The following is a 12,437-nucleotide window of genomic DNA, read 5'->3' as shown; positions in this document are numbered from 1 at the left end:
GATACGGTATGTGATTTGTGCAACCCCAACCTTGCTCAGAAGTTAGGATATTTCAGTTGTAACCAGTGGTGGGATGCAAAAATTTTAGTAACAGGTTCCCATGGTGGTGGGATTCAAACTGTGGCGTAGCACCAATGGGGCTGAGTGGGGCACGACAGGGGCGTGACCGGGCATTCCGGGGGCGGGGCATTCCTGGGCGGGGTTGTGGCAAGGACACAGCCACTGCGCCGGTCCTTGGGCGGGAAACGAATGCACGCAGGCGCAGGCTGCCACGCACGCCGGTGCACCTCCTGCTAGACTGCTTCAAGTTCTGCGCGCTACTGCTGAGAGGAGGGGCGTAACTAAGGCAAAAATCACGTGGCAAAATCACCAATTAGTAACCCCCTCTCGGCACACACAAATAATTAGTAACCTACTCTTGGGAACCTGTGAGAACCTGCTGGATCCCACCTCTGGTTGTAACTGAATGATTTGTAACCTATTACATGCAGAATAGCAAAGAGTGCAGACATTTCCATCCAGAAGTATTTGCAACTGGGCTTGTGGAGAGTTCCACATTAATACATTTTTTACAAAGTGAAAGAAAGGAGCTGTCTTCCTGCAAGGAGGCTCCACTGCAAAAGGATCGGGAGGGGAGGGGGGGTATGACCCAAGAAGTGCTGAAATTATTTTTTTAATGTTTCCAGACTGAGCTGCCACCAGCTGGGAGGAAAGGACAGAAAAAATATTTTAAGTAAACAAAAATTATTACCCAGACAGGCCAGATTCCTGTAATTCTCTTCCATGACTTCCCTGTAGAGATCCCTTTGGGCCAGATCCAGCAGAGCCCAATCCTCCTCTGTGAGGCACACAGCCACATCCTCAAATGTCACCAGACCCTGAAAGAAGGAACTCTTTACTCTCCACAACCTAAGAGTTCAAGGTCAAACGGTGGAACATTCTTTCTTAGGGTTCAAATCTGCCTTCCTAGTTGGCAGATTTCAGAGAATAAAAACAGAAGGATTCATCCAGCCTCAATGGAGAAATGGACAGAGGCATAGGGATGTCCCCAAAGCTTCCTTCCTTCCCTACCTGATCCTGGTGCATGGCAGATGTTCCCACTGCAACTGAAAAAGTCCCGGAATCTTGTGTCTTTCCACTGCCTGTGAGGGAAGAAAAGGAGATGGGAAGAGATTATCTTGTTCACTGCCCGGCCAGGTTTAAGTGCTTTTTCTCCTATTTAAAAGGCTAAGTTTTGAGAGCCAGTATGGCACAGTGAAAAAGAGAAGTGTTTCGATTAATACTTTACTTCTCTCTCCTGTAAGAAGTCTCAAAGCAACTTAGAAACTCCTTCCCTTCCCCTCCCAACAACTGACCCCAGAGGTAGGTTGGGCTGAGAGAGTTTGGAAGAACTGTGACTAGCCCAAGGTCACCCAACCAGCTTCATGTGGAGGAGTGGGGAATCAAACCTGGTTCTCCAGATTAGAATCCACCTGCTCTTAAACATTACACCCCACTGGCTCTCATAGTGGATATCGTGTCAGATAAGGAAACTGAGAAACATGGGTTTGAATACCCTTTTCTACCATGGAAGCCCACTGAGTTGACCTCAGGTCCATTACATATTCTCATTCTGTCCTACCTCACAGTGTTGTTGTGAGGGGGGAGAACAATGTTATAAGCTGCCTTGAGTCCCAACTGGGGAAGAAAGTGGTATATATAAAAAAAATAATTCTAAGTTGCTCAGAGACCACCTCTGGAGAGAACTTGATTTGAATCTACTGATCATGTTTACACTGGAATCCTCTCCCTGAGAGACTAGATCACTCCTCTCACTATATAGCTTCCATTTCCAAGTGAAACTGTGGCACCAAATACACAAAAACTGGCTTGCACCCAGCAGCAACAATCACATATCTACCTACTAACAGAAACTTTGTTCTCCAACACAAATGTGACCCCTCCTTTGAAAAGGAGAAAGGGACTGAATCCTTCCAGGTCCTGGGGAAAGAGAATTGCACACCAGTGGGACCAACACCCAAAAGGCCCTGACCACTTAATGATGGCAATCCACTACCATCAGCAGCCTATACTGAGATCAGGGCTACGTGTATGCATGTAAAGTATTGTCGAGCCACAGCCAACTTATGGAGGGGGTCTTGATAGGTGAATGGTAATTCTTAGAAGTCAAGGAGGAACATACAGTCTGAGCGAATATATAACTAATTCTGCTGTCAATAAAGTTAATACATTATTTTTCCTGGCACATTTTAGATTTCAGCTGGTCCCCCAATCCATCCCCTCTCCCCACCTGCTTCTTGGCTAATACCTTCGACAAACCATTCTAGGGTGGAATTACTCATGGGAAGAATGCACAGTTGGTGCTCATTAATCCTTACCCAGGGAACAGGCAGCTCTGTCTTCCTCCAGCTTGATCCCCTGGAAGAAGAAATCCTGTCTGGGTTCTGACAGCGCCTTCTCTGTCCCTTTGGATGGCCCCTGAAATGGCAGAGAAGGAGTCCAGAGAAAGAACCATTCAGTCAAAGGCCTGGGAAGGGGAGGGGCATAAGAAGAGCCCTGCTGAGTCACACCTGTGGTCAATCAAGTCCAGCACTGTGTCTCACACAGTGGCCAATCAGTTCCTCTAGAGCAGGGGTAGGGAACCTGCGGCTCTCCAGATGTTCAGGAACTACAATTCCCATCAGCCCCTACCAGCATGGCCAATTGGTACCCCTGCTCTAGAGGGCTAACAACAGGAAACAGAAACCACAGCCCTCCCCTGTTGTTGTTTCTGGGCGCTAATGGTGTGAGGTTGACTGCCTCTGAATGCAGAGGTTCAATAGGAAAGAAGAGAAACTGAAGCAAATCACAAGTGGGGGAAAGAATCCATTGCTTCTGCAGAAAGGAGCTTATCTCAGCATACTGGGATCCTGAGTCCAGGAAAGTTTCCTGATGCTCAAAGTCCCCCTCAGTCTGTGGACATGATGGAGTGGCTGGATGTCCAGATCCCCAGAGAGAGACAACTGCACAATCTAAAATAATTATATCATATAACACATTATTTTAAAAAAATATGTAGCAGTTACAACCCCCCCCCCCAATCCTGCATAGTATAATAAGGTTAACAAGGAATATATTCCATCTGCATTCTAGGCACAAGTAACCCACGTAAGCCTTTGGCCTGCAGCCCACAGTAAACAGCTCAAAAGATTTGTATACTGGGGTGTTGTGTGGTTTCCGGAATGTATGGCCGTGTTCTAGTAACATTTTCTCCTGACGCTTTGCCTGCATCTGTGGCTGGCATCTTCAAAGGATCTGATGGTAGTAAAGCAAGTGGAATGTATATACCTGTGGAATGTCCAGGATGAGAGAAAGAACCATTTGGCTGTTTAACAAGTGTAAAGGGTGCAACTAGCAAGCCTGATTTGTATGTGCTGAGTTGGATCCACCCATTTTAGCAGGTGAGTAACCATGATGGGAATAGCATTCTTGTATCTCATGGGAAGAGGAACCAAAGATGAAAATCCAAAAGGAGAGCTCGTGAGAGCTTGGGTGAGAGTGGGTGAGACTGGAAGTCAAGCAGAGAGTAACTGACACCAAGAGATATATCGGACAGGCACAAAGTCTCTGATTATAAGGGACTTTCCAGTAGTACAGGGACCTCCAATACAGCAAGGTCTTACTTCTGGCTAACATAAATGCCCTTCTAGCATTATTGGATCCCAGGAAGTATAAATAAGCTACCAGGACTGCTTTATATCAGAGAGAGTTAGCATGGTGTAGTCAGTGGTGGGATTCAAATCATTTAACAACCGGCTCCGGTGGTGGGATTCAAATAATTTAACAACTGGTTGTTTACAAGCACCATTTTAACAACCAGTTCTGCCGAAGTGGTGCGAACCTGCTGAATCCCACCACTGGGTATAGTAGTTAAGAGCAGGTGGACTCTAATCTGGAGAACTGGGTTTGATTCCCCACTCCTCCACTTGAGCGGCAGAATCTTATCTGGGGAACCAAATTTGTTTCTACACTCCTACATTCCATACAGTGCCACTCTTGGTGGACAGGCACATCCAGGCACTATTCAAATGTCCTTAATAGCAAATGCAGAACGATTTCTTTGAAGGTCACATGGTGACTGTACTTTTGTATGTTATATTCTGTAATACTGTTTGCAATTTGTATTTGTATATTTCCACTTAATATAAAGCACTGCATTTTCATAGAATGGATTTTTTTATTTTTTGTTGCGTGTAGGGTTTTTTTCAAACAATAATTCTTATTTTACAAAGAAATATAGAAAAAATAATTAGAAGACATAAAATAAGCAAACTTAACAACCATAATAGTCTTCACAACTGAAAAAAATAATTGTAATAGATATTGACATATAATAAAAAACAGATATAATCGAAAGTAGAAAGTTGATTTACATTTATAATCTTATAAACTTTATAATCTTGTTAATAAAGATAAGTTAACATTAACTGGTGTAGAAACAACCTTAGTCATTTGAGAAATCAAATTAAGCCATGGAATTAAGCAAATTGAGCAATATCATTTTAGTTACATTCTTATTGTTTATATTAAACCAAGGGATAGAAGCTGGGGGTCTTAGACGTAGCAGCCAATAATGCTGTGGGGCCCCCAGAGCACCTTGGAAGAAGGGTGGGATAAAAAGGGTGGGTGGGAGTCTCATTTGTGATTTTTGCCCAGGGCTGAAAATCACCAAGAGCACTTTAAAATCATCTTTCACATTTTCTGTTATTTGGACCTCCCAGGATGGGATGCTCTCTCACCTGCCGTTCCTGCATCTTGTCTTCCGCCCAGCTCAGGAGGAAGCCTTCTGCCAGGGCCACCGCCTGGGAACTGGTCTCCGGTTCGCATTCCCTGACCCAGTTCCCCATCTCCAGGGGCAGGACGGCCAGGAACTGCTCCAGGATCACCAGGTCCAGCATCTCCTTCTTGCTGTGCCTTTCTGGCTTCAGCCACTGGCGGCAAAGATGGTGGAGTTGACTGCAAACCTCTCGGGGGCCCTCCGCCTCCTGATAGCAGAAATGCCTGAAGCTGTGGTGCTGCACATTTGAGCTGGTGGTGGCCCCATCCAGAGCCTTCTGCAGTGTTCTTTCCCAGAATTCCCCATCCTCTGTGGCCTCAGGCATTCTTACTGCTCCACAGCTACCAGAGTCGTCTTCTTCCATCTTCCAGGGGAAAGTCAGACAATGCTAGAGGGCTTTTCACCTGTTTCTTCCTTTCCAAGAACAGTCAAATGGGTCTGTTCTGTGGGGGTCTGCAAAGCCAAAAAACATGTCCTGTGAGGAAAATAGGACACTCTCTTGAAAGGCAAGCATCAGCGAACCTCTCTGTTGGAAACAAAATAAAGACAAAACAGAGATTTCCTTCAACTGAGGGCCCCGGACTGAGGCTTCTCTTGGGTGGAGAGTCATAGAATCATAGAGTTGGAAGAGACCCCAGGGGCCATCAAGTCCAACCCCCTGCCATGCAGGTGCCCAATCAAAGCACTCCTGACATATGTTCATCCAGATGAGAACATCTGCAGAGTATGGACCACAGGCCCCTCTAGCTCAGCATCTTTTCCCACCAACAACAAGAAGAAAAGAGTTTGGATTTATACCGTACCTTTCTCTCCTGTCCTCCTTCTCCCCACAAACAACACCTTGTTTGTGGGGAGAGTTCTGAGCAAACTGGGCCCAGATCACCCAGCAGGCTTCAGAAGAAGGAAAGAGTTGACAAAGAGAACTTTATCTCTCCTAAAATACTAGAACTTGAGGGCATCCAAAGAAACTGATGGGCAGTAGATTCAATGTGGACAAATGGCAGTGGTGGGATTCAGCAGGTTCGCACCACTTCAGCAGAACCGGTTGTTAAAATGGTGCTTGTAAACAACCAGTTGTTAAATTATTTGAATCCCACCACTGACACATGGAAATACTTCTTTACGCAGTGAGTTATTAATTCGCGGCCAGATGGTTGCAGGTACAGATATTTTAAAAGGGGTTTAGACAGATTCATGAAGGAGAGGTTTATCAGTGGTTACTAGCCATGGGGATTAAAAGGAACCTCCATTTTCAGATGCAGTCTGTTTCTGAACAGCAATGCCAGAAGACAACATCGAGGGAATGCTTTGGCCTTCTATTGCCCAGTTGGCAGCTGGCTGGCCACTGTGTGAGGCAGGATGCTGGACTAGATGGCCCACACATCTGGGACAAAATTGAGCCAGGAGAACCCACATCCAAGCAGCAACTCTCTCTTTTTTCTTTTTAATTTTAACTTACTATAAGTCAAAAACATACAATATCATACAGACCAGAGTAAAATACATAGATAAAAAGTTATTTCAACTAGATAGTCTTCAGTGGTTTCTAAAAGATGATATTGACACATAAAAATACATACATACAGTAATATATCAAAAGTATAAAAACAACATAGTCAACAATACATTGTGGGACACAGTCATGAGACTTGTGTGGTAGTCCCAGCAGTAGCACCGTTGGACAAATGGGACCATTTCCCTTGCTCCTTGACTTTTAAAAGGCACCGATAAGATCCCACAAGAAATCTGCAACACTCTCTTGCCAATCTGTACAGTTAGCTCAAGGCCCTGTGCAGGGATCACCTCCTCTCATCCCATTTATACTTTCTTAATTTTTTTAAAAAAAACTTGACTCCAGTTCAACATAGAACAACATTTAAAAAAAAGAAAGGAAAGGAAAAATGCACATGGAACTGAACAATTGCATTTCCTTACAATAACCAATCCATATTAATTGTTAATTTTATAAAATAAACACAAGACTTCTGACAGTTATTATTGAAAAACACCAAATAAATGACCTAGCTCTCTTGGCCAATACTTCAAAAAATCCTTTATAGTTAATTTTTTCCTCCTATATCATAACCACGTCCTATCTCCACAGCTGTATTTTTCCTGATGTCCAGAGTCTCCATTCTATCTTGATATCCTATTTATTATTAACAGTTGCACTGATGCCCTCTGGGATACAGTTGCCAACCTCCAGGTTGGGCCTGGAGATCTCCCGATATGACAGCTGATCTCCAAAGGAGATACGTCAGCTCTCCTAGAAAAAATGGCCCCTGCAAGTTGGGCTCTAGGGCATTATACCCTGCTGAAATCCTCCCCCTCCAGTAGAACTCCACAGGCTCCCTCCACCCCTCCAGCTATTTCCAGCTATTTTCCAACCAGGAGTTGACAACAGTGGGACCTGACTGCCCTTTTCGTCTGTGCCTCGTGTTTCTATTCACTACTGTGCCACCCCACCTCCCCCCAGGGAAGTGGTTCTCAACCTGGGGGTCGGGACCTCTTTGGGGGTCAAACGACCCTTTCACAGGGGTCACCTAAGACTCTCTGCATCAGTGTTCTCCATCTGAAAAATGGATAAATGTTAGGGGTGGGGGGGTCACCACAACATCAGGAACTGTATTAATGGGTTGCGGCATTAGGAAGGTTTTACCAGGAAACCAGGAAAGGGATTTAGGCGTCTTAGTTGATAGTTCCATGGGAATGTCAACTCAATGCATGGCAGCTGGGAAAAAGGCAAACTCTATGCTGGGGATCATTAGGAAAGGAATTGATAATAAAACTGCAAAGATTGTCATGCCCTTATATAAAACAGTGGTGCGACCGCACTTGGAGTACTGTGTCCAGTTCTGCTGACCACATCTCAAAAAGGATATTGAGGAGATAGAAAAAGTGCAGAGAAGGGCAACAAGGATGATTGAGGGACTGGAGCACCTTCCCTATGAGGAGAGGCTGCAGCGTTTGGGACTCTTTAGTTTGGAGAGGAGGCGGCTGAGGGGGGATATGATTGAAGTTATAAAATTATGCATGGGGTAGAAAATGTCGACAGAGAGAAATTTTTCTCTCTTTCTCACAATACTAGAACCAGGGGGCATCCATTGAAAATGCTGGGGGGAAGAATTAGGACTAATAAAAGGAAACACTTCTTCACGCAACTTGTGATTGATGTTTGGAATATGCTGCCACAGGAGGTGGTGATGGCCACTAACCTGGATAGCTTTAAAAGGGGCTTGGACAGATTTATGGAGGAGAAGTCGATTTATGGCTACCAATCTTGATCCTCTTGGATCTGAGATTGCAAATGCCTTAACAGTCCAGGTGCTTGGGAGCAACAGCCGCAGAAGGCCCTTGCTTTCACATCCTGCAGGTGAGCTCCCAAAGGCACCTGGTGGGCCACTGCGAGTAGCAGAGAGCTAGATGGACTCTGGTCTGATCCAGCTGGCTTGTTCTTATGTTCTAAGGTTGAGAACCTCTGCCCCAGGGTGTGATGCCAGCCCTCTCCCTACCACTCCCTCCCCTTCCCCACAAGGGGAGGCCCCACGACCACATAATGGGCCCCCTCCCCCCAGAGTGGGTGGACCCCCACCAAATGCCTAACCTCTTCCCCCTCCTCCCCAGGGTGGGGGGGCCACCACCAGATGACGACCCCTCCCCCCCCAATCAGGGCATTCCAGCAAGTTTTGCTAAATAGCATGCAACAAGCAAACCTTCAGAAAACAACAACTAAGTGTTGTCGAAGGCTTTCACGGTCGGATTCAACTGGTTGTGGTGGGTTTTCCGGGCTGTGTGGCCGTGGTCTGGTGGATCTTGCCCACACAGTGTGAAACAGACTTCTGTGATACACCTCTGAAGATGCCGGCCACAGATGCAGGCGGAACGTTATGAGCCAGATCCACCAGACCACGGCCACACAGCCCGGAAAACCCAACACAACCACCAACTAAGTGCATTTGCAATTGACCAGACTTTTTGGGGGTGGTGTGTGTGTGTGTGCTGTTTCTCTTTCTCGTGAGAAAACACCGGGTTACTTTTCCAGGGGTTGTTGTGGGGGGGGGGGGAGCTTCCTCACTGCCCTTCTAGGCATGCAGACCCTTCCCAGAAAGCACAAGAAGGTGAGGAGGAGGCGAGGGGCTCCTGTGCAAACTGGAGGCGGACAGGGGTATCTCGGGGATGGTCAGTGGGCCGGAGCTTGGCTTGGGCTGCTGCAAATTTTATGCATTCGCCCCCACCCCCAATAAATCCTCTAATACTGCAAATGCAAAATATATTGCAAAAAGAAAAAAATGCAAAATGCAAAATATATTGCAAAAAGAAAAAAATGCAATACAAAAGCAGCCCAGAAATTACAATCGAAGCTTACTTGGGTCAGCCGAGCAGCAGGACCAGGAATCCGGGGTGGTGGTGGGGGGGGGGGGGGGCGACGGAGGCCGCATTTAGGGTTCTCCCAATTCCCGACACAGGCACAGCCCTCCGCTTCCCCCTTCAAAGAGTTAAGTGAACAGGACTCCGCTTCCTAGAGGGGAAGAAAGAGAGGCCGAGAGGAGCGTGTTCTATTGCTGTCCTTCCTAGTACTCAGCACTATTCCCCCACCGGAAAAAGAAATATTTTTTGCAAAAGGTGGTTTGCATTTTCTTTGCGGGGAGGAAGAGGAAGGTTGCTTCCCTCTGGGGCACCGGGAAGGGGAATAAAAGGGGGGGGGGTTTGTGTGTTTTATCCCCTCTTTTTTAAAAAGAGAGGGTCAGGTTGAGCAGGCATGGAAAAAAGATGTTTAGCAAAAACTGGTTGTCTGACCGAACTCAAAGGGTGCTCATTAATGGCTCATTAGCTCAGACTGTATTAGCTCTAATGTCATCAGTGGCTGCGGATCCTCAATCTCTCAGACCATGAACTTTCTACTTGTTCATAAGAACATAAGAACATAAGAACAAGCCAGCTGGATCAGACCAGAGTCCATCTAGTCCAGCTCTCTGCTACTCGCAGTGGCCCACCAGGTGCCTTTGGGAGCTCATCTCAAGGACTTCCCCATATTCGTTACAAGAAGCCTGCTGCTGTTCCACTTACTCCACTTCATGGTGGTGGATCTCAGTTACTACTTTTGAAACTTCTTCACTTTACGTTCTTATGAGTTACACCTGCCGCAAACAGAAAACAATTGCTTCCACTTCAAGCAGCAAAGTGATTTGCTTTGTTTGGACAAGCGACTTCTGTCGTTCTCCTGTCCACCATTTTATTCTTGTTACTACAACCCTGTGAGGAAGGTCTGGCTGAGAGACTGGCCCAAGCTCACCCAGCAAGTTTTCATGGCAGGATGCAGACTTGAACCTATATCTCCTCAATCTTAGTAACAAATGTGTTAACATGTATAATTTAATTACTTCTGGCAATAGCTAATGTAACCATAAAATGATCATTTATGGCAGTGTACCCACCCCAGGGTCAGCTAGATTCAAGTCTAGTCACACCTTAGAGACCAAACAGAGCCAGCATGGTGTAACGGTTAAGAGCAGGTGGACTCTATTCTGCTGAACTGGATTTGCTTCCCTGCTCCTACACATGAAGTCTGCTGGGCCAGACACAGTTAGGGTTAGGGTTAAGGTTAGACCTCTCTCAGCCCCACCTGCCTCACAAGGTGTCTACTGTGGAGAGAGGAAGGGAAAAGGAGTTTGTAAGCCGCCTTGTATTAATATGGTCACGCTGTGGGATTGAGAGATTGGCTCTTGAGGTAATTTGCACAGGGAGCATGCCTGAACAAATAAGGGCATCCAACTGAATTATGTCTGTATGAAAGAAATCAATAAAAGATCAATAATCTTGCACTATAAATCTCCCTCTCATTCTCAGTTAATTTGAGTACAGAAAAGCACGGCTTCTTGTGGGACAATGGTTTGATTCAGATGGCTGCTTCAGCTGTTGAGAGGTAATTAATCTCCTTGGGTGTGAAGGGATTGCTCGCCTCATACATCCCAAGAGGCTACTCTGATGTGGCCTCTAATGAACTGGTTTCATCAGTAAAGTTCAGGTTGAGCAACCCTTTCCACCTGCTTGAGCCTATCAGAGGATGGACCTGCATTGGTGAATTCACATAAACATTCCCCTCTCGACTCTACACCTCCACAAGGAATCGTGCAGAAAGACAGGGATGTCACAGGTGTGATTCTCCCCTGCATAATTAAGAAAATAATAGTAATTTGTTCTTCTCTTACCAAACCTCAAGGGATTGTTCCAAATATCCCCTTTGAGATTACTAACTCCAGCCGTCAGACTCAAAAACAACATGGCTGCTGGCCATGCCCCCAAGGGCTGGCTCATAAATACCTCCTGTCCCACAAGATATTTATTTACTTAATGTACTTTTAACTTTCTTTAACAAAGACTCTAGGGTGGAGGGGAGGCAGGACTCGTCTGCTGATGTGAGATTTAATATAATCCCAGTTGAGTCTAAATGCCGGCAATAAATTATCTACTTTTGATTAGCTATGTGGGCACAAAGGAGATGACTGCAGAAGCTAGACCTGCAATGAAGCTGAGCCTGCAGCTGCCCTGTAAGCCTGTGAGGTATTCAGGGTAAAATGCCTGTTGGAAACCACAACAGACCACCCCGATCAGCTATTATTCCAAACCAGGGAACTGCCTGACTAGCTGACTCATATTGCCAACATGCTGATATAAGATCTCATGTTTCCTTTACTGCTCTTGAAGGACATGCTCGATCTCATTTCCTGGTAATCTGGAATAACAACATGCACACATACATAAAATAAAAACCAACATTTAATTTCCGAGAATGGTGGGTTAGGTATAGGGAGATCCCAGTTAATAATAGTACTTATTATAATTAACAACATTATGAGGGTTCCCCAAACTGCAAAGGAGGTGGGTAGAAACATTTGGCAAAAATAATTCATCCACAGGGATTTTGATTTGGTTATATTATCCCAGGATTGTGACTATTATTCTTTGAAACACATTATTAACAAGGATACGTGGATAGCTTTTACCCTCACAGGAAGAAGAATGTGCCGTTGAGTCAACAAATGACTCATAACAACCTACGGTTGCCAATCTCCAGGTGGCACATGAAGATCTCTCTCTGTTACAACTGATCTCCAGATGATCAGATTCGCTGGAGAAAATAGCTACTTTGGAGGGTGGCCTCTATTGCTGCTGAGCTCAGTTCCCTCACCAGACCCTCTCTCCCCAGGCTCCATTCCCAACATCTGCAGGTATTTCCTAACCCGGAACTGGCAATCCTCTGGCGACCCCATCCTTAAGGTGTTCCAGGCAAGAGAAGAGCAAAGATGGTTTTCGATTGCCTTCCTTTGAATAGCAACCCCAGCCTTTCTTGGTGGTCTCCCATGTGAGTCTTGACTGTTACTGACCCTATTTATCTGCCAAGGCCCAGTGCAAGCAGGGAACTATCTCAGTCCCAGTTCCACTTGCCCACTGTTACTCTGAGTGGTGGGAGATTTTTTTTAAAGTGCAGGAAGTTCTTGCTGGAAGGGACAAAGGGTAGCTCCAAGAATGGCTGGAAACTCTGTGGTTAAATTCTATGGTTTCCTGCAATTCCTAGTTATACCCTTCATTGCTTCCAGGTGTTTTTAACAGAAATGGTGTG

General features: G+C 45.7%; 1 protein-coding gene across 1 annotated transcript in view; it reads right to left on the bottom strand.

Annotated features, from left to right (window-relative positions):
* Positions 1–9,295, bottom strand: part of LOC125428591 (zinc finger protein 420-like) — a 32,405-nt gene extending 23,110 nt beyond the window's left edge. Inside the window, exons 1-5 of the mRNA XM_048488986.1 lie at positions 9,183–9,295; positions 4,779–5,269; positions 2,379–2,478; positions 1,072–1,142; positions 752–878 (exon numbers count right to left, since the gene is read on the bottom strand). Of these exons, the coding sequence (XP_048344943.1) occupies positions 752–878; positions 1,072–1,142; positions 2,379–2,478; positions 4,779–5,180 (700 nt within the window). The 5' untranslated portion in view covers positions 5,181–5,269; positions 9,183–9,295. The remainder of the gene's footprint in view (positions 1–751; positions 879–1,071; positions 1,143–2,378; positions 2,479–4,778; positions 5,270–9,182) is intronic.
* Between the last annotated feature and the right edge of the window lie 3,142 nt (positions 9,296–12,437).

This window comes from Sphaerodactylus townsendi, linkage group LG03 (genome assembly GCF_021028975.2).
Source record: "Sphaerodactylus townsendi isolate TG3544 linkage group LG03, MPM_Stown_v2.3, whole genome shotgun sequence".
Taxonomy (NCBI): domain Eukaryota; kingdom Metazoa; phylum Chordata; class Lepidosauria; order Squamata; family Sphaerodactylidae; genus Sphaerodactylus; species Sphaerodactylus townsendi.
Note: the sequence above shows the minus strand (reverse complement) of the source record. Positions and strands in the feature narration are given on the sequence as shown.